Below are 24257 nucleotides of genomic sequence, written 5' to 3'. Positions count from 1 at the left end.
CAAAAAATAAGTTTTTCAAATACAATGTTACAGTAATATACAATAACTCAAAAAACATCCCATTCATATTAGTATATCACATATTTCAAAAAAAATTTATAGTAAAAATTTTTCATATACACTGCTATAATAAAATATTTCAAAAATACCCCCCAAAAATAGCTAAACCAAACAGAGCCCTTGTTATTTGAGCCCAATGGGTACCCAAGTATTTCCCAAGTATTCCCATCAATTAATGGGTACAATTGGGATTTGTCTCATTTTAAACCCAATATCAAAATCCAATACCCATCCCGCCCAAAGTCCCCATGGGCATGGGTAATCCATTGGGACTTGGGACAAATTGCCACCTCTAGTAACTGGGCATATATACCACTGTGCGCCACCTAGTATTAGCTAATAGGTTTAAAGACACACGACGTCTGCATGTTTCTCCATTTATAAATACATGTTCTTTCTAAGATATCAGTATAATTTTTGTTTCTTTTTTTAGGTGAAAATTTTGGAAATGGAGTCATCCAATATACGAGATATATTGACTTCATTTAGTCCTTCCATGGACTTATTGGTAGAAGTATCACATAATATATATTTCATCCTAACAAAATTACACAAAAATTGTAGGTAATCACAAAATAGTACCCAAAAAAAAAGGAAAAAATGTGAAGTAAGAAATCAAATCCTGGGAAGAGAAAAGAAAATAATGAATTTTTGCTTTATTTTTCATAGAAAAAAGGTTACTGACATAAAATTAATCGTAAGATCTTTTCATATATTTTAATATTTCACTTTTTATCGATAAAGAAATATCAAATAATAATATCATCTTGCAAATTTAGCAAACGAATGTCAATCGACTATAATATTAAAATTGAATAATAGAAGAAATATGAAAAATGAGATGAGAGATGAAGAGAAAAGAAAATGTAAAATTGACTCAAAGAAACAATAAAGATCTCTTATGGCCAAACAGCTAATCACCTAGAAAAAAAAATATGGCAATAATTTTAGTTAGATTAGTTTTTTTTTTTTTTTTTAAAAAGGTGAGGGATGACGTTAGTTATCGAAAGAAAAAGAAGAGATGAGTACGTTTTTTGATGGAACAAATATATTTTAACCTTTTTGGCCCAATTGAATGAAAAAGGGGAAGGAAAAATTTAGCAAAAAAAAAGGTTTCACTTGTTAAAAATATAAGTAATACATGTGCCAAAAGAAGAGCTGCAACGATAACTTGACTTTCTTCTTATATACAAGACTAGAGGTACCTCGGCTGTGCAACGCACAGCCAGAGCCCTCTAGAACATTAGTTAAATACATAGTAACAAATGTTTTAGTACATAATGAATAGAAATATAGAAAAAAAAATTAAGTATAAAAACAATTAAAATTTGCTGTGAAAAAAATTTCATATATAAAGTTAACCCCAATTTATTGTGATTTGGAAAAAAATTTTTAACCAATATTATGTGTTGGTAATAATACCAAAAAAGAAAAGAAAGCAAATCCATTATGAGTGCATTATCGGTTTAATAGCAGCATAGTTTTAGTTGTAATTAAATAAAGAGTAGTCATAATGTTTCTAACATTTTAATAATTAGAAAAAAATAAAGAAAGCCACAATAACCTGTCACTATCTTCAACATCAATAAAAAAAAATACAAACTTGCATATTTTTCTTTCTTTTTTGAGAGAAAGAGCGAGTTAATCTATCCATTTAAATAATGTCTAATAGCATTACAAATAGATGAAAACATTATCTAACCAAATAGTTATAGAATACGTATAGCAAGTTAAAATAAAAACATGAATTGTTATATTTGTAAATCTACATATGCAAATTCAAATCCAACAATTTGTTTGATTGCAAATATGTCTTCTTAATCAAAATAGAATTTTCTAATAATATTTTGTAGTGTGACACTCTAAGCTAAAGACCTCAATACTAACTTCCACCACCAAATGCATTCTTTTGAAAACTGCAATTGTTTTAGCTAGTCAAATCGACAAAATATTATTAACTTCTTTAGTCAAATAGTAATGATATGCTCAGTTCTATGTCTAACAATCATCTCAAACTCTAATTACATTATCTATCATTATGGGCAATAAAAAGGGATAAGAGTACAAAGTCATATAGAACCAGTTTAAGTAAAAGATTCTGAAATCTAATTTTGCACTTCTTTTATTTCCAAGCTATCATTTGCTAAAATTAAAACCATGAAAATAAACTACCTATTATGGATACAAGCTAGTCATTCAAAATGTTGAATGAAGAGATATAAAATATTATCTTCACATTCAAAATTGCTAGCCACAACAATTATTTTACCCGTCATCCACCTTATCCAGTTTATAAGCACTTTTCACAATTAATAAACTTTATATAAATTAAAATATAATTACCTATCCATAAATTAAGAGATTCTGGTTAATTTTTAATTTAATAGGCATCATTTTTTTCTTCCTGATCATCGTTTACCTTGGATTTTCATTTATTAGATTTTTTCTCCTGTACTGTAGTACTATCACCCTATTATGAAATAACAATTTTAATAAATAAAAAATTAGAATTAGAATGAATCTGCATAATGGTGTTATTTATTTTATGAGGGAAAAGTAGTTACAATTCTTTCATTGTTAGCCTAAAAATTCTTCATGTAATCACCACCCGTCTTGTTGTCAGCATTTTCCAAAAATAAAAAGATCAAAAAGTATTTTCAGAATAAATAAAATATAAAAAACAAAAAAAAAATGTTTCTTTAGATTTGAGGAAAAATATTCACAGCATCACATACCTATTTTGGGCAGAAAAGAAAGTCACATGAAAAAGAAATAGATGAGAAAAGCAATAAGCAAATGTTGCAGATCAAGACGCAAAAAATGAGAAAAAAAATATCAAATAATATATACCAAAAAGAAACATTAAAAGTAGAAGATCATGAATCATAATTATTGGACTATGGAAGAAAGGAAATATCAAATCCATTCTTGATCTCCGATAATGAAATCATTCATTTAGTTAATTATGGACAAAAATGAAAGAAAATGCATCAACTAATCCAATAGAGAAAAAATAGAATAAATGATTAATTAGGATGATAGGGGAAAAAAACGGAGTACAAAGTGGAAATTAAATAACAAACCTGCAGTCTACATGAGGATTTGTTTAATTATCTTTAATAAAAAAGGAGAAAGGAAATAAAGTGAACAAAAGAAAAAACAAAGCAAAATAAAGAAAAGAAAAGGAATGGGCCACGTGTCAAAATGAGAGGAATCCACTTGACAATAATTGGAGTTGCTATAGTAACTCCACTTTCTTCTTATATAATAGGTAGATAGAGGTAGATATATAACTTTTAGATTCCTAGAATGTTTATGTAGTTTGCATCTTATGGCTTCCAGCTTTGTATACTATGTTGGCAATGTCATCCAATTGTGTTTTTTAAAATTAAAAAAGAAAAGGTTAACAAAATTTGAATATTTCCTAGAACTAAAACTAAATAATACCAATTAGTGATTTACAAAAAAAAAAAATTACGAACTTGCTCCATTTGAATTTATCTATCTTTCAAAAACTAATTTTACGTTTGAATTGGCCTATCTTTCAAAAACTAATTTTTTAAATACAACGTCACAATAGTATATTAGGGGTGCAAATGAATCGAACTACTCGCGAGCGAGTCAACGTTCAACTCGAGCTCGGTTAATATCGAGCCCGAGCAGCTCGTTTATAACACGAGCCGAGTTCGAGCCATTTGTACGAAGACTCGTGAGCTCGCTACGTGAGAAATTATATAAATACCCGTACTTATTTAACTAATTACTAAACTAGAAACTAGATACAATTTCTCCAAGGACTGAAGGAAGGACCAAGACAGCGGACAGTGGACACAAACACACCTCTTTCTTCTTCCCACTCGGCTGTTCCGCGTCGGCATTCTTCTTTCCGCAAATCAAAAGCAAACCCTAGCCGCTGCTACCACTGTCTTCACCACTCACCAGTCAGCCACTTCTGCCACCACCACTGCCGCCCTTCAATTGAAGAGCCGTTTCTCTTCGAGTCCCAGTTTGTTGGCCAACGTTAGAAGCAGCTACGGTAGACATTTCATCAGCTCCATTGGTGGAGGGCCTCGCGAACAGGTTATCCATCACTCTTCTTCCCTTATTTTCTGTTTTTGTTGCTGTATAATGATGCTTGGTGGTAGAATAAGTGATTGTTTCCTGTCATTAAAGCCAGATGGACTTCTTCACCTCTTTCCTGTTGTAGAATGTTTAGATGTAAAATTATTACTATTAATTTCCTCTTTCCTGTTAATGGCAACGGAGCTCTCGTTAGAATTAGAGCGCCTCTTCCTTCCCATTTCCGTCCCCAATTTCAATCAATTAGCCGAAAAAAAAAATTCTCTCTTCTCAGGTATTCGGTGAATTAAGATTGTACTGATTATTGATTGGAACAAGCGTTTTTGTCAATGTACTTTTTTCTCCTTATTTTCTTTTTTTTTTGAATTTGGATCTGTTATTATTGTTAGGGACGGTTTTTTGAAGATTGGTAAGAATGTTGGGTTTCTTTTTTTAACTTCTTACATACATTTTCATGGAATATACCTTCTGTTTGATTGAAATACTTTTGGTTTGTAGTTTTTGATTGTTCACTTTTTATTTTCTCATTCTGGGATAATTTTTAGCTTGTCCTGTTAGAAAATGCAAGCTGGATTGCGTTTAAAAATTATGTGCTTAGTGAACTTAATCAATTTTTTATTTAATCCGTCTAATTGTAGTACTCAAGAAGAACTTGAAATATTTGCATGGCCTTTTCGGCTGTTGGTGATAGGAGAAAGTATGAATGTTAAAGATATGACAGATTTGTGCACTAATGGAATGAGTTTGATGATATTTAGTCAAGGGTAAGAGTAAATACGCAAAACTCAACTAAGAAGCAAAATGTTAAATGGTGACAACTGATGCCCGAATTAGAGATATCATCAAATCCACACTTATTACCTATACCTTGAGGCTTTACATTTTTTTAGGTAATCTATGTATTCAGCTTTTAGCTTGTGGCATATTTATAATCTTTCCATTTATGTAGAAAATGACATCGGTTATCTTGAGTTGATTATGTTAGTCTATTTTGCTTCAAATTGGGATTGATTATCTTGAGTTAGCTATGTTAGACTATTTTGCTTGAAGTCAAATGTCTTGTTTTTGTTTCTATTGATACTTAGTGCATGGCTGTGGGCGAAAGTATCCAAGACTCGAGGCTATTGGTTGCTGGAGGACTTAATCTAGAGTGATTTCAAACTATTTGTTCCTTGTTTTTGAGTTTGTTTGAGGTGTTGGACATTTGAATCGAAAAATTGTCTAAACAATTATGTATGTGGAGTTGTGGACATTTGTTTCTGATTTCGTGCATGTATTATTGGACAATGAAGAACTTGTTTGTTGTTACTTTTGATTCATGTTTGGAATTGTTAAATTCAAGTGTGCAAGGCATTGAATAGCTTAAAATGTGCTATTGGAGTCAGGTTAAATAAAGCTGGTTATGTTTAGTGATAGAAAATTTTGAGCTGAATTCGAGCCATTTCGAGCTCTTGTCGAGTTGAGTAGATCGAGCCTTATCGAGTCAAACTCGAGCTCAATTTTCTCGAGCTCGAGTGTACAATAGTCGAGTCTGACTCGATAAGTTCAATGTTCGACTGGGCTCGGCTCGTTTGCACCCCTAAGTATACAAACAAAAATAAATTTAAAAATATCTTATTTATATAATATATCAAAAACAATTAAAAAATATAAGAAAAATTTTAAAAATAAATTTTACATCATATTCTTTTCCATTTATCATCACCACCCCTTATCACTACCGCCATCCTTGCTGACCAATGCCATCATCGTCTCCATCCTCCTCCCCCTCACTCTTTCTCCACTCCTCCCCTCTTCCTCTACTCCTCTTTCTCACAATTCCCTGCCTTTCCCTCTCAATTTGGTCGAGACCAAATTAAGGGGAAAATAGAGCGGCGAGAAACGAGACTGATGGAAGGAAAGAAAGGGAGGATGAGAAGGAGGAGAGAGGAGGTGATGGAGATGGTGAGTGGTGGCGATGGGTGGTAGTGTTAATTTTTAAAAATATTTTAAAAATTAAAATATTTTAAAATATATTTCAAAAATCATAAAACAAATCTATAGTAAATTTTTTAAATATTTATTATTATAGTAAAATATTTCAAAAACACTTAAAAAAACAGCTAATCCAGACCATTTGCTGATTTTTCGAAAAAAAATATTTCAAAAATATCCAAAAAAGCAGCTAATTCAAACCGTTTGCTAAATTTTTGAAATTTTTTTTGTCATGTCTTGTAAACGCATTTTTTTAATAACCTTTTACCTCACACTCACATATATTAAATTGTTATAATATATATATATCTTACATATATATAAAAACACAAGACTTTGCACCACATTGTGCCACATGTTCGAAGGAAACTGAGGGACTATAAAAAATTTGTGTTGAAATTGTGGCGAATGTCAATTAAGTCCTTGAGTTTTGATTGCTTTGGCAAATAGTGCTCTACTATTCATGGGCATTTTTTGTCTGTCTAAGTGTTAAATGTCCACTAAGCCCTTTAGGGATAAAAGGAGGCTAGAATAGTTTCTAACTGTTGGAGGGTACTATTGTAATTTGAACCATATCTCCTAGGGGTGTGCAAAATTGAAAAATTTCGACTTACCGACTGAATTCGAATTGAATTCAGAATTTTTGAAATCGGTAATTCGGAATTCGGCATTCGGCACTGAAATCGGAATTTTCGATTTCGAATTATTCGAATTTGGTAATGGAATTTTTGAAATCGGAATAATAATAATATTTTTTATTTCAATTTCGTTTTATAATATGTATATTAATTAATATATATTTATGTACATAATAATATTTTAATAATATATTTATATATAATAATAATATATTTATATATAATAATAATTTTTGTAATATATGTAATATAAATTTTATATTATATAACAATACATCTAACAAAAAAGAAAAAAAAAGAAATTTGGAATTTACCGAATTTCGAATTGAATTCGGAATTGAAATCAAAATCGGAACTGGTGAATTTGAAATCGAAATCGGTCGGTAATTCCTATACCAGAATTTAGAAAAATTGTGAATTCAAACTTCCGAATTACCGAATTCGAATTCAATGCACACCTCTAAATAGAGCTGCAAACGAATCGAGCCGCTCGCGAGCTGATCTTAGATGTCTGCTTGCTGCTAGCATAAATTGATCAGGTTTCCGTGGTTAAATTTTTGTTCGGAATGAATCCTGCTGCTGCTGATCTTAGATGATTGCTCGATTTTAGATTTTATTGGATCTGTTCTATTCGATAGTATTTGTTTTGTAGTCTTTTTTGTGTTGAGAATTATTTTTAATGCTAAAGGTAAGGATGATATCTTTCAATTGCGTTCCTTTCCTGACTTGATTGTCCTACAATTTTTGTTTCTTTTTTTAGGTGAAATTTTTGGACATGAAGTCATCCAATATAAGAGATATATTGACTTCATTTAGTCCTTCTTTGGACTTCTTTGCTATTACTACTGGTGATGGCCGAATTAAGGTACCCTTGGCTTATCTCTGCCTCTTTTTCTTTTTTTTTTTCCTTTCCTTTCTTTTTTATGTCTATTTGCTCTTCACTTTATTCTTGCTGAAACTAACATAAAGTGTCATTCTTGGAAGCTGGAAGAATATTTTTCTCAGGTTATAAATAGAATTTGATTAGGAAAACAACGGGTTTGTTTGGATTGCGGTTTATTTGCCAAAATATATTTGCTTACATCATCATTACAATTTCCAACGCACCTTTTTATCTCACATACATCACATCACAAAAAGTGCTAAAGTAAAAATATCTCTAATAATTCACAATCCAAACAAACCCAACATTAGCAAAGTTTTAGCTTAAAATTTGTCCCTCATACATGGTCCTGCAGCCTTGTCATTATTCATATGTCGGTGCATCCTTCTTCCTTGTAGATGGTTTTCAGTGCCATTGCCAATTTGAGACAGTATGTAATGTACTTTGAAAACTGGAGATGCTGCTTATATAGGGATGAATTAATACGTTAAAGCAATTTTTGGTGGAGTGTTTAGACAGTATTTTGCCAATTGCTATAGCTCATATTCCAGCTTGTATCACGCTTGATATTCTAACTGCTCCATCCTGAAAAGTCTCGATTGACTGTAGCTCCCCAAACGAACACTTAGTGCTGAAAGTCATAGGAGACAAAAGAGTCTGAATGATGTAGTTTTACCAATTGCAACAGTGTATTAACTTATGTTTTCCATTGGGATTAATGATGATTCGTGAGGTTTCTTTTTGTGCTTGCTGTTAGATATGGGACACAGTGAAGGGTCAGGTGCAAACTGAGTTTGCAGATATCATCTCAAGTGAAACAAGAAATGAGTTTTTTAGTAAGCCAGAAAGTGGTGGTCACCTTTCTGTGGACTATAAGTGTATGGCGTGGTTGTCCTTGGACAAGAAGGTAAATTTTTTGTCAAACAATTGAAGACGTAGTTTGTTTTGATTGTATAGTTTCAATGCGCGAATTTGGTGAATTGTTACATGTTTGTCTGTTTCTTCATCTGGTTTTCAGAAGAAAAGGAAACTTGGTACTTCGTTATTGGTGCTAGGAACAGGCAGTGGTGATGTATTGGCATTAGATGTAGCTGCTGGCCAGTTAAAATGGAGAGTCAATGATTGTCATCCTGGGTAAGTTGCTGGTTATGTGATATTTCTGATGTATTTGTTTTTCCTTGCCTTATTTCATTTTTCACATGAGGCTTTCTGTTGATGTACTTACTTTCATATGGAAATTATTTCTACGTAAAATTGTCCAGAGTTTTTATGGTGTTCTGTTTATAACTGATTGATTATTCAGTTATTGCTTGGCCTCAAATAGATTATGGGTATGTAAATGAAATGATTGTTTGTAGATTTTCACAGTTAGGAATCTAGTGCAAAATAATGTATGTTGCCTTCAAGTCCAATTAATGCATGTAGGATTTCGCTGATTTCTTGGAATAACATAAGTAAACCAGAAGCAAGTTTCTCTTATCCCAATTATTATGATTCAAAACTGTACAAAATAAGTGAACTACATAAGATAGACTACATAAGATAGATTGCATGATTAAGTATCCTAAGCTTCTCTTTTGAATTATATATGTGCAGAGGAGTCAGTGCAATTTCATTTGCGCCACATGGTTCATGCATTTGCACTGCTGGTGCTGATGGAATGGTTTGTGAACTTGACTCCATGTCAGGCAATTTGTCAAACAAGTTCAGAGCTTCTACAAAGTCAATATCATCAATCTCTATGTCATCAGGTTTGAATGTTTATATGATTTCAATAAGTAATGTAGATATTTCCTTTGCCTTATGAAAATCCTGCTTAAGTTGGTGGATCTGGAGAATTTAGGATAGTTTTACTGGTATTGTTAGATCTAGTCCTTTCAAGCAAGTTATAATGTCAAAAATTCGTTGTTTTGGATCCAAATTCAAACAATGGTATAATATACTTTCATTGATGTCATATAAGTCTAAATCCTGGAGATGATTTCAGCTGTGTGCGCTTTGGTAGGATTCCTAAAGGTGCTTCTTTTTGGTTGAGAATCCAACATAAGGTCTTCTTTAAAGCAATTTAGATTAAGTTTGGTGTTATGAAAACATCCAGTGTCTTCATAAGGATGATTGGTTATTTTGATTGATCGTCAAATAGCAGTTTAAGCTTCCTATAATGATCTCTCTCGCTAAAACTTGGGGGTGATATTTTTGCAATTTCTCGCTGTAACATCTCCTGTTTGTCAAAAGTAATTCTTGTCTGGAAACAAGTTTTCTAGTGACAAAGTACCAAGTTACATTAGTTTACTAAATGAAGGTAACGAAGAAGGTAGCGAAGCAACTTTATTTAAGTATATTCAATGGCAAGTCGTGTAATGAAGGCCTCATTTGTAGTTAGTTCATCGGTGTAATGGGTTTTCTGCACAGCTTCTATGTCCACTCTATGGATTTTATTCAGCTTATTTCTAAGGATTTCATTAAATTAGCAACATTAAAAGAGTGTCAAAAAATGTGAAAATGATTTTAGGGTGTGTTTACGATGGGCTCCAATCCTTAAAAATGTCCCTCTGAGGAGCACGAGTAGTATTATAGCCATTATAGCCATTATAGTTGATTGGATGGTTTACCCTGAATGACTTTTTTTTAGAAGTTCCAGATGATCTTGTCATACTTGGCTTGGTTGATTCCTGTTTTCATGAATTCAATAATCTGTGTTTCCCTTTCATTAGCTCAAGTGTCTATAGGAATGTTGCAAATGTGAGTTTTGCCTTTTGAATTTGTTTCTTTGAGCTAATCACTGTTTTCGACTTTTTGTTCAATGATTCAGATGGGAAGATATTAGCTACTGCTGCAGCACAGTTGAAGATTTTTAGTTCTTCAGATCACAAAAAGCTACAGAAATTTTCAGGCCATCCTGTGAGTTGTTATGCAACTTACTTTTGTTTTTCTGAAATTTTCTTTATTCTTTTGTTTTCTTTAATGGAAATAGTTTGTGCATTTGTATGGTATTGTGTCAATTAATGCACAGTATTCTCCCATTGCTTCTTAACAGGGGGCTGTCCGTTGTATGGTCTTTTCTGATGATGGAAAATATGTCCTTTCTTCTGCTGTGGGTGAACGATATGTTGCAATTTGGAGGATAGACGGGGGTAAAAAGCAAGCAGCATGCTGTTTTCTCTCAATGGACCATCCTGCTATCTTTTTGGAATGCAGGTCCATTGCTACTAGCGATTCAGATGATGCAGGCCTGTGTATTTTGGCCATTTCAGAAATGGGTGTATGTTACTTCTGGTATGGGAATAGTATAAAGGAATTGAATAATTTGAAGCCCACAAAAATCTGCATGTCTTATGATGACACGTTACCAAAGAAGCACAAGGGAGCACTGCCTAATATATTTGCTGCAAAGCTACAAAGTGTTGCCAAACCTGGCTTTGGTCATGTTTTTATCGCATATGGTTCATTAGTGAAGCCTTTGTTTGAAAAAATTTTGGTGCAACCTGGGACAGATGTAAAGTTAAGCAGTTCACTTGATGGATTTCTTCTACCAATCAGTCAATCACACAAATCTAAGAAAGCAACAGACAATCACAATCAAAGTAAGGTGGTTATTCTCTATATAGGTGCAGAAAATTGCTGTGAGCATCTTGGATTTTCATTATTTGCTTTTGTTGACAGTGATCCCAAGCTAGTTTCAGTTGTTTGAGATTACTAGGAATATAAACATCCCTAAATGTCACGAAATGTGAAATTATGTTTTTACTTCATGTCTAATTAAATCAGAATCTGCTAAATGAATGGTCTGTGAATCTGCTTTTCATTCATGATCTATCAACTGATTATCTGATTTTTTATGAAATTGCTAGATGACTTGGTTGACTACATGGTTCGTGCAAGTTATATTGCGTTGGATGCTTCATTTTTTATTTTCTTTGGGTGTCGTCTTCTGTGTGGGTGCTTCCTGCACATTCAGTTGCCACCATACATGATTACTTTTTCATGCCTCATAATTCAAAAGGCATCAAAACATTCAATATATTGCCACTGATTCAAACACAATTTGTGTACATGTAAAACATGATGCTTAGCTGAATGCTTTTGGCATTATTGGCTATTTCTTTGACTGTTCTGCATGACTGGCCTAATTGGTTTATCATCAGTTTTGATTATTAACAATTATTACATCTCATTATCTGATTGGTAATAGAATTATTTTTGTTGTTTGGATGGGCATAAAGACCATTAAGTTGGTTGAAATTAGTAATTAGCTCCCAAGATTATCATTTTACCCCTGTGACCTCATGATTTGTTGAAATAATTGTAGACTATCAATTTGTTATTATTTTGAGAGAATATGAGGCAAGCATGGATTCTCCAGTATATCATTTATTCTAACTTCTTTGTTCTTTGCAGATATCTATATGTATAGATGTTTCCTTTGCATTGATTATCATTCTTCTGATGATAAACAGTTACTGCTTTGGATCGTGCAAGTGCTGAAGATGCCTTACTTCCAATGCCTAAGATATTTCACCTGGTTGATAAGAATGACAGAGTTAAGCCTGTGGTGAGTAGAGGTATGTTGATCGATTCTACTTGAGAATTGATGTATATGGGTTCTGTCTTTTAACTTCTGTCTAGGTGTCTGGGGAGCAGACCTCTTCTGCTTGGTTGGCTTTTAGTAATCAATCGCTAAAGGACTTTATATTCACTCTACTGTGTTGGGTTTTCTCTCTCGTGTCTGTTTTTTTTGTTTTGGGTGTACGGCTGCAAGTACTGAAAATTTAATTGTCCATAACATTCATGGTCTGCAATTGACTTCGTGCAACAACTTTTGCTTTCTTTCTTTAGACCTTTAGTAAGGAATATCCTCCATATGTTACCCAGCGTTTCTTTCTTAACATTATAATTAGTACTGAATTATTCTAATAGCATTCCAGTTAAACTGGTTGATATCTGGAATTTTTAGCTCAAGTTTTGATATCATGTCTTTTTTCCCTCACTCGGTTGCTGGGTTGCAAAGATAGGATGGCATGTTTTGGCCCTTAAACATTATTGTGGGGTTTTGCAGATGCTTTGTGTAAATTGAATGTTGACCAAGCTACATTCTCCATGGAGGATCGACTGAGATCCTTAGGGATCCTTAACGATAGAGATGGCCTCACATCTAGCTCCATGAGTGATTCTGGCATCTTAAAGGATATAAATCTTGCAGTGAGCACACCACCAAGGAAGGTATGTTCGTCCTCTGTGGAGGAAGAGAAGTAACCCCTTTTGTTTTCCAAGTTGCTTTTTGCAAATAAATGGATTACTGATGACAGAAGAAATACCCCAGATGAAAGCAAACGTTGTATCTCTTGGAGCTAGTGAAGCGTACGACTTGCTCAAAGTCTTGGTGGCTGCGTGGCAATCCCGGTCAGCTTCTTTTTCCTAATGTCCAGTTTTAAATGATTTTTGTCAGAATAAATGTGATACTACTGTCAATTCACAATATGCTATTAGTCTAATGGTATGGAACTCTCGCCATGGTGCAAGTTATCAGTTTTATTAAAAAGAAAACTGTGATTTGGCATGGAGAATGACTCTTTGAAATGTGATCATGTTTCTTCGTCACTGTTTAGTATCATATCATATGATTTACATTTAATTAGTGTTGATTTTTCTTCAAACAGATCATGCTTTGGAAGATACGTGCTTCCATGGATACACTGTATATTGTTGAGTCACATTAAGTACGTGGTATCTCAGGAGCCAAAGACTCAACTTCTTGAGTCTTTGTACAAGGTTGGATAAATGTTTCTTTATTTAGTTTTTTTCCCCTAAAGGGCATTCTTTTGGATTTTCCCCTCTTTTATGATTGATTTTGGTTAAATATGATGTAGTTGCTGAAAGAATCCATCTATATGTAGTTCTGTTAATTTTTTCCCCTCTCATGTTCTACATCATTGTTGAGCATCCTAGGTTGAAGAAGTGGTTTTTTTTTTTTAACTGAAAAACCAAGTGCAATGAATGATTATTCTAGAGAAGAATAGGTGGTCATTTTGATAATTGAAGGCTTGTAAATTTTGCTTTCTGGATGTTGTATGCACTATGCATTGGAATGTGGATTCTGAAGAGAATCTAGTAACCTCACAGGCACACTTCAAGTCTCCAATATCCTTGAATATCTTTTACCTATCTTCAAGCTATCATCAGCTACTTAATTATCTTCATTGATTATTAGTAGTTCTTCCTTCTCCTTGGAGACAACTTTGTTGTTCCATAAAATTGTGCTGCTGGGCAATATGCATGTGTTTTGGTAGCATTGTGTGACAGAATGATGGGCCGTTCACAGACAAGTCTCCCAGGCAATGCACATGGATATTAATGGTATCTTTGCGCATATTAGCTGTAATAATACATCTTTGGATCAATGATTAGTTAACACAATGATAAGAAACACTAGTGCTGATGAGTTTGATTATCTAATTGTTCTATGACTGCAAAAGTTGTGCCTTAAGTGATGGAAATTTTTCTTGTTTCATTTACACTTCGGCGAATTTAACCCTCAAGTCTTTTTTGGTTTTTTGGGAAGTTGAAATTTGATTGGTTTTCACATGGAGTCTTGAGTGAACATTAGCAGTGAATGATTATATGCTCATGCGTGAATCATATGCATTTTGTTGCACCTGGGATCAATCTAAATGCTTCGTATCGTGATATGCATATGTTTTTTATGATTTAATTGTTTCTAATATGTAACTCCTAGGCTTTTTTTTTATTTCAGCTGTGCAAATCCAAAGAAACAGCTATGCCGTCATTATTGCAATTATCTGGCCGTTTGCAACTTGTGATGGCACAGGTTTTGTCCTTCAAAAGTTCCTTAAACTAGTTTTCTTTCTATTATATGTGTAAATAGTAGTTCATTTTTCCTAGATACTGTCTTAACAGATTGACAAGGCTACCAAAAGCAATGAACCTACTTTAATACATGATGAGGAATTGGATGAAAGTGAAGATGACGATGTAGATGAAGTTCTTTATGGTGTAGATGAAGATTCCCAAATAGATAGTGATAGCGATGAATAAGTGTCTTTCAAAAGTAGAGGTAAGGTTATCAAGCTATGGTTTAGCAGTACCAAGTTTAGTATGTTACAGTGCTAAATGAATTGGGAATGGAGGTGTTCTATCCAGAATATGTCATGCTTTAATGATGTTGCATCGATTAATCTATGGGGCTGTATCTGGGAATGGAAATCCTTTTCTATGGTAGTTGATATGGTTTGTTATTGGTTGACAAATGCTTTGTTATTCTTGTGCACATTGGTACAACTGATAGTGCATTAACATGTTTATGATTGGCATAGTATGATAGATAGATGAGTTCTAGGTTCACTAAGAAACTGTTTTGCTAGCTTATCTACCTTTTTAAAGCTAGGAACTGATACTCTGATATGTTAAATCTTGCAGGACTTTCAATTATTTATCTGCCTCTGTGAGGCTCTCCAAGCCAATTTCTCGAGTTCTGGTCCTATGATGCTGATTTGCAGTCTTGGTGGCATCTAATTTGAGTTTTAACAGCATATTCATAACATCTTCCTTGAAGTTCAGAATTTCCAAGGTCCTGCACTTCTCTGCTAGGTTACGTATGTTTGACTTCCGAGCATCTTTTGGCAAGTGTGCAGATCTTTATGGAGGTATTGCACAGTTTGGACCGATTTTGTGTACCCATGCTACAGCCTGACAATTTTGTCCAACTATACAACTATTTCGCTGACGAGGCAAAATACTCTCTTTTTTCCCTTCTTTTTTTTTTTTTGACAATGAATTTGTAAATTCACGACAAAGGGTTTGTAGTTGAGTTAGTTCTTTTTTATTGGTCTTATTTCTAGATGCCCCACGATGATATATATGTTTAATTTGTTTAACTTCTGAAATGCAAGTTTTGCTATATTGCACTTATTTTTAATGTATGCCTTTGCTAATTGTCTTTCTTATGTGGATCTTTGTTGATTTTCTTTTCTTGTTTAAGCTAAATGAAAAGTTTTAGATATGTAGCAGCTTTTCTAAATGCAGGGAGGAGAATTCGTCTGTAAATAATGAGCATGGTGTTTCCTCCAAAAATAAATGAAAGTAGCTATTGCAATTGATTATTTAACTTTTTTAAATAATCAATTGCAAATTAGCAATTAAGACAATAAATTAGTAAATCAGGAAAAAGAGAGCCTAAAATAATGGCTTTGGAGTGTTTTGAGTTGTTTTCAAAGCTAGAATCTACTGCTGGAAAAGGGTAGTAGGACCTGATTTTCCTTGACATTTGAAAGGCTTCTTAGGTACTATTTCTGTGCTTTTTCTTTCCCGTGTATGATTGTCAGGCACAACGCAGAAATTGTTAACTTTCATGATTTGCCGTTTAAAGGATAGAAAATCGGTTGTAGTGCTGATCAATTATGATGGTTTCATACTTCATGTTTGGTTTGGTTCATCAGTGATCTATGGGCTGTGACCTAATATGACTTTTGAGCTTGATTTCTTCCTTTTTGACAGATTTTCAAGCCAAGATAATATTTAGATTGCATGATAACTGAAATAGAAATTTATCCCAAAACTAAAGGATATGGAAACCAATATAGATTGATAACTTCACAGGAATAAATGCTGGTTCTTTGTATTAGACGTCTGTCAAAAGTGGAATATGGGATATATGCTTCCTGCTCTTACAAGCTAAGAATCTGATTTCCTTCAATATTCCCACACATGCTCATCTTAGAAGTTTTATTATGGGCAGTGCGTAGTTTTCTAGACTAATTGTGCTCCATTGATGAGTTACGTCTCTCACATAGAACGAGTCTGCTTTGCGTGTAGCCTTCTAGGCTATTCTACACGCATTTGGATTTTCATCACTGAAAACTGAAGTAATATTTCCATTTCCATTGTTACCGTAATGATAGTCCTCCCTGTAGCGCTCTGGCCTGCTATAATGTGTGTACTGTGGTGGCAGTGGATAGCTCTCAGCCGGCCTGCTATAGTGCACACTGTACTGTGGTTGCTGATAGCTCTCTGGCCTTGTAGAATGTGTATATTGTGGTGGAGGCCTTATATACTCGTATCCAGTGACGTAAGGTGATGCCCTGTGTGTGTTGTAGCTATGAGTTACGTAAGTGGGTGCGGGTGCAGGTGCAGGTGCAGGTGCCAGTGCCGGTGCCGGTGGCTCGGGCCTAAATACTGGACCGGTGGGATAAGAATGCCAGTACCCACTAATGTATCCTTGCCCCATATTTGGACTACTCATGCTGGGATTGTACCCGTATCTATAGCCAAAGTCTGGTGGATGGTGGTAAATTACATGAACCTCTTCAACATCTTTTGGTCCTGAGGATTGAACTGGCTTGCTCGCTGGAGCCTCTGCAGCATCTGGTTTTGGACTTTCTGCTGGTGGCGGTGGATCTTTTGGTGCCTCTGCTGGTGATGCCTCTTCAGTTGGTGGGCCTTCTGATGGAGGAGGGGTAGCAGACTCTTGTTGAGGAGGGTTGGCGGACTCCTGGGGCGGTGCCTCTCCTTGGTTATCTGGGTCTGATGGCTGAGCTTGTGGATCAGGTGGTTCTGTGTGGGAACAAATGATGGCAGTCTTTCTTGTCTTTTTTATGGCTTTGACTATTTTCTCAGGATCAGCACACCCAATTATAGTTATCTTTTGCTGAGGGAAGTCAATGTAGAGCTCATATACACCTGCAAAAATGCAGTAAACCATTTTTAAAAATGATTGAAGGGACAAACGATAAAAGACTAATGCAGATCACTTACCACTGATACCAAGAAGAGCTTTCTTGATCTTCTGTACGCATCCATTGCAGTCCATCCGGACCTGTATCTCAGTGACTCGAGGTTTCTGCATTTCGCCAAAAAACAAGAAGAGAGCTAGTAAGAAGAAAGTATTGAGATGCCTAGAATCTGTACCGCTGAACATTAAACCAGAATATAATTCGCATGTTTGCATGTGTAGCTTGGTGATTTTCTGGTATACCTCCAATTCTGGAACCATCACCGAAGAAGAAAGAAACGAAAAGCAGTGGGTTGTATGAGATGGACAGGGTGTAAGCGTTCTATATGTGGAGAATCAATCCATGGCACGAAGAGGGAATATTTAAAAGTTAGAAATGTGTGGGACAATGCAAAGAATCTCTCTTTTAAGGGGATGGGGATAGTTTTGCTGCTTGCTTGAACAGCTTTAACATGTCAATCTCATATTTCTAAAGAGGGGAGAAAGATAAAGGGTAGGTGGGGCTGGGTCCTCAGGAATGGAGCGGGTGATTTGTTTGGACCCTTGAATGTTGAGCCAGAGGCCAAAGGGAATTTGCTTTTAGGGTAAATGTGGATGGTCATTGCTAGGTGGTGGTGTTGCGTCTGCAGCTAGCTTTGTATATCCAAAGCCGACACTGGGAAAAAAGAAATATAAAAAGTGAAGCGCAGTATAGATCATTCATGCACGGCTAATTATGGGGCACTTCCTCTTACCTCAATGGTCAAACTGAGGAAAGTAGCTTTACGGGTGAAGAAGGATATCCACTCTCTGGGAATCCTTTTGTAACAAGCAAAGTTAATAGATTGATTATGTTGACAAAAACAATTTTTGTCTGTTCCATTTTCTCCATAAAAGATCGATGCCACTACTCAGATTCCTTTTCAAGGGCTTTTCGTTAATTGAGAGTTCTGTTCCATGTTTAGGAGCTATTGTCAACTAAATTCGCGCTTCTGCTGATGAAGTCAGGCTTGTTTTAAGGCCATAATAATTTGGGTTAGAGGCGAATCAATCCCAGATATCCCCTAGCTGTGGTAGATGAATTGATGATATAATCATGTTAATTTCTCTGATGAATTTGAATACCTTTCGGTTTATACATGCGTGGCAAAAACATCCTGGAAGACAGCAAAGATAGCACGTATGCAATGCAAGCAATTTCACATTCATTATTTAATTGATTCGAGATTCGACTAGGAAACCTATATGCAACATCCCTCTTTCACTAATTACAACCAATTAAGGCCTCATCTAAGCTAAGCTGTAATCAACCAAATCAATAATAATATTTCATGCTATCTAGCAGTCACAACCTTGTTAACTGTAATGTAGAGGAGCATCAGAGCCGCAGCTCTACTTGGTACTCTTTTTGGAAAAATAACCAAGTGAGATGGAACGCCAAATTGAGAAATGAGCATCAATCCCTTGGAATTCTTGACACGTAATTAATTGGAAAATCATTGAGAAATGGGAACTGCAATCTGCTAGTATTTTGGCAAAGTTGCTTTATCGATTAACCAATATTCTTTTTCTCAGATTTAATCGACAAGTTAGGGAGGGGAAATGATCAAATCCCTCGAGAATACAAACACACGTGAACAAGCCGGTTACCCAAAGTCATATTTAGCAAGTAATTGTTTGGTCCCAAGTGGAGTTGGGCATATGCAAAAGGGAAGAATCTATTTGCCTTGTTGTCAAGGCTTTTCTCAAAAGTCACAAATTATGTGCATGCTGCTGGCTAATAAAAGCACACCAAGGAATAAGGATTGTATATCATCGACTGCTATGCTATAGACAGGAAAAGGGTAAAAGGGACCCTTGCTTTTATCGCACCCCGATACCATTGAGTGATAACCTTGCGATTAGAAGTTTTTTTTTTCCAATTATTTTCTTAATTTGGAGTGTGAGGGGTTCATAAGGAGGAATCGGGAGAAAGGAACAGAAGTGGGGAGGGTCAAAATTAAATCACGTTTTACGGATAAATATGGGCATGGAGGGCCAAGAATTGACCACTAATCAGATTCAAATTTATATGACAGCATTGTTAATGAAACGTGAATCATTAATACTAATGGTGCTCCATCTCTTAAGTATTTTGAGCCAAAGCACATGAAAAAAAAACAGTGTGTCATTTATTATTAACAAAAAAGAGATGCCAATAACATACATTAACCTTTGTATAATTATGACTGATTTTTTCGTATGTATCTTGCTCTTTAGCTTAGTCCGTACAAGCATTGATTGATTCTGCATGAAAGAATATTTATACAGTACTCTCTCTACCCCAAGGAAACAGAAGAATTATTGTGTTTTGGTACCAAAAAACCAATTCGAAATATAAGAGAATGAAATTCGACAGAAAATAAACGAAATTGACTAGAGTACGACTAGGAGGTCTTTTATTTTTTAAGTAGTGGGAATAAATGTTATCATATGTCGGCTGTCATGTGTGTTTTTCATAGACGGAACAATCAATAAATCTCATATTTGACTTATTTCATTCTTATAAAGCTCCACAATTTCACGCTAGTTGTCCTCAGCAAAAGCCTTTATGCCAAATGCACAAAATTTGAGCAAGTCTAAGAGCTATTCAAGAATTGAATAATGGAAAGAAATTAATTGATAATATTAGTAATTGTTCTTGAAGACTGCAAGTAATAAAAAGTCTTATGAGTAGGCTTTGTATCTTGTATTCTAGTTTCATGGCAGGTTATTTGCTATAAACCATAAAGTATTAGGATTAACTTTTATATAGCGATCATTTATAAAGGATTAATTTTTTATACAGTGATTATTTTTAGTTGATGAACTTTTACCGGTTGAATAAAGGCTCTAAATTCAAATATAGATTTTTGTACCTCTATAAAGAGACTCCATATTTGATAAATTCAAATTATTAGACATGCTGAATTGGGCTTTGGTAAACCCCACTTGGCCCATTCAACATTTGTACTCCTAGGCCTAGTTTCACGATTCGCACCAAAAATATTAAGGTCTAGACTCCGCCCATCTTGTACATGGGCTTTGGGGCCAATTCAACATTAGCAAAGTCTGCCATTCTATGGCCATGGCTCGAAGAAGAGTTAGCAATTCTGTTTTAGTAGAAGGCGTTAATTTAATCTTTTTCTATCTGGACTTATCAGCTACATGGTTTAATAATACGAAAGGAATTGGTGATGAGGAATATTGCTACATAGTTTAATAACAAAGTCCAGTTGTTTCTTTCTTTTTTTTTCGTTGTTATAAACACGATGTGAAATAAAACAAGTGCTCCTTGAGATGCTAAGGAAAATATATCGTGTTAGGCTTGAATCTAAGTCACTCAAAAGCTAAATAGGTATAAGATCCAAAAATCCAAAAACTCATTGACCCAACACTTTCTTTTACCTTAATGGCATCCAGGTACATCTTCTCCTTCCTTTTTTTTTTTTCTGCAATGATAATATTCCTATAATTTAATCTATTTTATTCTACAAGGAGGGGAGCATAAAGAGGCTATATAAAGGACTATTAAGTATACTAGACTAAAGAGGAGCTAAAGCACTTCTTTTAAATTTTTTTCACTGCAGGTGGGTTCTACAACCCAAAGAGGGAGTTAGTCCCTTTTTTATGGCCACTGAACCAAAATTTATTGGTTACAGTACATCTTTTCCTTCACATCAGCTTCCTTTTGAAAACTTTCTAGCTTGGATTTGAGACTCTTTTGTCAGTCCAAAATCAAGAAGATGAGTATTGTTTGTCATGAATTTTCATCATCTCCTTCAAAATTTTGGCTGCTTCTTTTTTGACTATCAGTATAACCTTTCTTTCGCTCTCTCTGACAGCCTTCTTCACCTCTATGCATCTTTTATCATGGTTTAACTCATTCTATTATCAGCATTCCTTGTTTGTTCCATTTGTATCACAGCTATTGAAACAGAACAGCACTGCTGGCACAAAACCTATCGCATTAGGACTAGACATCACACCATCTCCTTTCCAATTTTTTTAGCTATGCCAAAAACCTTTTGAGCCATGCTACCAAAACGAGGAAGAACAACTTGCATCGTTTTTTATGCGTTTGAAAAAGGTAATAAAAAGATGAAGTTTTGGTGAAAAGTTGTCTTAGATGTATGAAGGATGTATTTAATAGATAGAAATGGTTAGAAATGGTTTGGTCTAAGGGGGATTTTGATAGGAAGCTGAGCTCTTCTGCCTAGTGATCCGTGCTAGTGCCACTAGCCTAGTTGTACAAACACAGCTTTTTGTACAAAAAATTGGCATTAACACAACTATTTACATTTTGTAATACAAACTGTACTCTTTTTTTTGAGTCAATCAAAGTTATTAACCTCTGAGGAACAACTCTTCTTGTTGCCCCTAATTCACGAGGAAATATTTGTTGCTACAAAAACTTAAAAGAGCTCACAACCCGTTTGGATCATTATTTTTAGGAGTTTTTGTAGAAAAATATATTATAGTAATTTGATGTATGTGAAGTAAAAAGATGATTGAAAAATGTGTTCACGAAAAACTTAAAAAGTTTTCTACAGAAAATCACAATCCAAATACTAAATTGTTAAACTTATATTAATTATGTGAATAAACTGCAAGCTAGTTAGTTTTGTAAGTTTTTTCACATTTTGATTGTTGAAAAGATGAACTTGGAAAAATTGAAAATTTTTCCTTCAGACGTTTGAGATTAAAAACTCCATAGGTGTAAACATAAAGTAATAAACTCTTGGATACTTCCTATGTAGCTGTGGATGCCATGCCAAAAAATCTTAAAGGAATTTGAGTAAAGATAATTGTTAATGACATTCCATCTTTATATAGCAACAATGAAAAATAAATTATATAATTTTATATATAGTTTTATATAGTTTTATACTTTATATATAGTTTTACATAGTTTTATACTTTTATATATAGTTTTATCTTTATATAGTTTTATATCTTTATATAGTTTTATATGAGAAATAAATTAGTGAAGATGCCATTATACAAAAGTTAAGGGTCATCAATATTTTCCATCATTGAGTTCTAAATTTGCTATCCAAACTTCTAAAGTAAAAGACTTCATCTTAGTACATATTTTGACAATAATATGTATTACATTCTTATTTAAAGGTTAAAACCAAGTATTTGTGTGAAGAGTAACTTTTATGTTTCCCTTAATGATCAGTTTAGATGAAAGGTGAATAGAATCTACTTACCGTAGTACAACTATTCATCATAAACCTAAAAGGATACTTGTAATGCCGCATCAATACTGAATAACGTATTCAATTTTTGTATTCTCACAAATAAAACACTTGTACCTTTATCCAATTTCAAAATCAATGCAGATACAAAGGCCATATAATAAAAGTGGTTGGTATTGGTTACATGCTAGATCGTACCCTACCTCAACTTTTCTTTGGCATTAAGCTTGCCCAATATGGTACGTAGTAAGTACGTTCTTGGTTTTCTTAAAAATTGGCAGACTACAGAGCCCATCCACAGCCACCTATACATACGATAAAAGCCAATTATCCACAAGATAAAGGTATTAATCAATCCACAATTCATTGTCCCACTACCTGGCATAAGTAACGCTGTAGGATTATAAACCAAGTCTTATATTATTATTTAATTTGTTTGTTTAGAAAACTACTTTATTCTTCGGTTGTGGTTTGGGTTTTGGTAGTTTAAATCCCTGTAAGATTTTGTTATTTGTTGGTCTATATAGAAGCGACATATCTGATACAGGATTGTGGATATTATTAGATTGCAGAATTTCTAAATTCTGAAACATCAACTATGAGCACTAAACCAAAACCTCCTTAATACTTAGCTAACCAATCTAATCCGCGTTAGATTTTCATTTGAGACCAAGTATTTGTTTCAAGAGTAGCATTTATGCTTCCTTAAATAGTAATTTTGGATGAAAATGTGAATAAATTTACTTATCGTTGTGTGTCCATAAACCTAAATAGGCTGCTCACAATGAGTATTGATGCTTCCTTTATCATATTCCAATGAAAATAATAAATATCTAGCTTTAATCTAGTTTTAAAACATAATGGAGATACAAATGAGCCTTATTCCAACTAATTTTGGACAATTTTAATCTTAATTTGTTAGTTTTTTTTTGTTGTTGTCAATCATCAAAACTTACATCTTCTCCTACTATAATCTATACTAAGGGAGTGCTCCTATTTTGTTAGCTATTGAATTATCTAGTTAGCCATCTAGTATGTTTGGCCATTTGGGGAACATGTAATTTTCAGTATAATATGCTATTTCGGGCTAAACCGATCCGTCCGTTTGTTTGCCCATCTCTCTAACTTTTCCTTGGCTTTAACGTGACTCGTCCTAATTATCCTAATTATGGTATACTCCTCCTTTTTTTTGGGTGTCTTTTCTTAATTATGGTACACTCCTCCATGCCCAGATTTTTTTTTTTCCAATTATTTTCTTAATTTGGAGTGTGAGGGGTTCATAAGGAGGAATCGGGAGAAAGGAACAGAAATGGGGAGGGTCAAAATTAAATCACGTTTTAAGGATAAATATGGGCATGGAGGGCCAAGAATTGACCACTAATCAGATTCAAATTTATATGACAGCATTGTTAATGAAACTTGAATCGTTAATACTAATGGTGCTCCATCTCTTACGTATTTTGAGCCAAAGCACATGAAAAGAAAAATAGTGTGTCATTATAAGAGAATGAAATTCGACAGAAAATAAACGAAATTAACTAGAGTATGACTAGGAGGTCTTTTATTTTTTAAGTAGTGGGGATAAATGTCATCATATGTCGGCTGTCATGTGTGTTTTTTTATAGATGGAACAACCAATAAATCTAATACTTGACTTATTTCATTCTTATAAAGCT

At 34.1% G+C, this 24257-nt stretch overlaps 2 protein-coding genes across 3 annotated transcripts; one reads left to right on the top strand and one right to left on the bottom strand.

Moving 5' to 3' along the window:
* Positions 1-3825: 3825 nt before the first annotated feature.
* LOC113738070 (uncharacterized) lies at positions 3826-15561 on the top strand. The gene is made up of 14 exons (XM_027265233.2): positions 3826-4140; positions 7513-7617; positions 8393-8542; positions 8654-8769; positions 9232-9386; positions 10448-10536; positions 10673-11219; positions 12093-12197; positions 12692-12855; positions 12956-13035; positions 13293-13404; positions 14387-14461; positions 14551-14707; positions 15070-15561. Exons 2-13 carry the CDS (start codon positions 7528-7530, stop codon positions 14686-14688), a joined length of 1821 nt encoding a protein of 606 aa, XP_027121034.1. The 5' UTR covers positions 3826-4140; positions 7513-7527; the 3' UTR covers positions 14689-14707; positions 15070-15561.
* Positions 15562-16241: 680 nt separating this feature from the next.
* On the bottom strand, positions 16242-17757 carry LOC113737082 (uncharacterized). Of its 2 annotated transcripts, XM_027264332.2 has the most exons (3): positions 17624-17757; positions 17404-17488; positions 16242-17328 (listed from the first exon to the last, which is right to left on the bottom strand). In XM_027264332.2, exons 1-3 carry the CDS (start codon positions 17639-17641, stop codon positions 16469-16471), a joined length of 963 nt encoding a protein of 320 aa, XP_027120133.1. In that variant the 5' UTR covers positions 17642-17757; the 3' UTR covers positions 16242-16468. The 2 variants fall into 2 exon arrangements, with proteins under 2 accessions (XP_027120133.1, XP_027120132.2); XM_027264331.2 differs by lacking the exon at positions 17624-17757 and having other exon boundaries at positions 17404-17616.
* Positions 17758-24257: the final 6500 nt, after the last annotated feature.

This window comes from Coffea arabica, chromosome 3e (assembly GCF_036785885.1).
Source record: "Coffea arabica cultivar ET-39 chromosome 3e, Coffea Arabica ET-39 HiFi, whole genome shotgun sequence".
NCBI lineage: Eukaryota > Viridiplantae > Streptophyta > Magnoliopsida > Gentianales > Rubiaceae > Coffea > Coffea arabica.
This window is presented reverse-complemented; position numbering and strand designations above follow the sequence as displayed.

Excerpts from the sequence above, each read along its gene's own strand:
- LOC113738070 (XM_027265233.2), top strand. The coding sequence starts at position 7,528 with ATGAAGTCATCCAATATAAGAGATATATTGACTTCATTTAGTCCTTCT. Across the intron at positions 8,543-8,653 it reads GGTTGTCCTTGGACAAGAAG|AAGAAAAGGAAACTTGGTAC; the intron begins GTAAATTTTTTG and ends TCTGGTTTTCAG. Across the intron at positions 10,537-10,672 it reads AGAAATTTTCAGGCCATCCT|GGGGCTGTCCGTTGTATGGT; the intron begins GTGAGTTGTTAT and ends GCTTCTTAACAG.
- LOC113737082 (XM_027264331.2), bottom strand. The coding sequence starts at position 17,596 with ATGCAAACATGCGAATTATATTCTGGTTTAATGTTCAGCGGTACAGAT. Across the intron at positions 17,329-17,403 it reads AGCTCTTCTTGGTATCAGTG|GTGTATATGAGCTCTACATT; the intron begins GTAAGTGATCTG and ends GCATTTTTGCAG.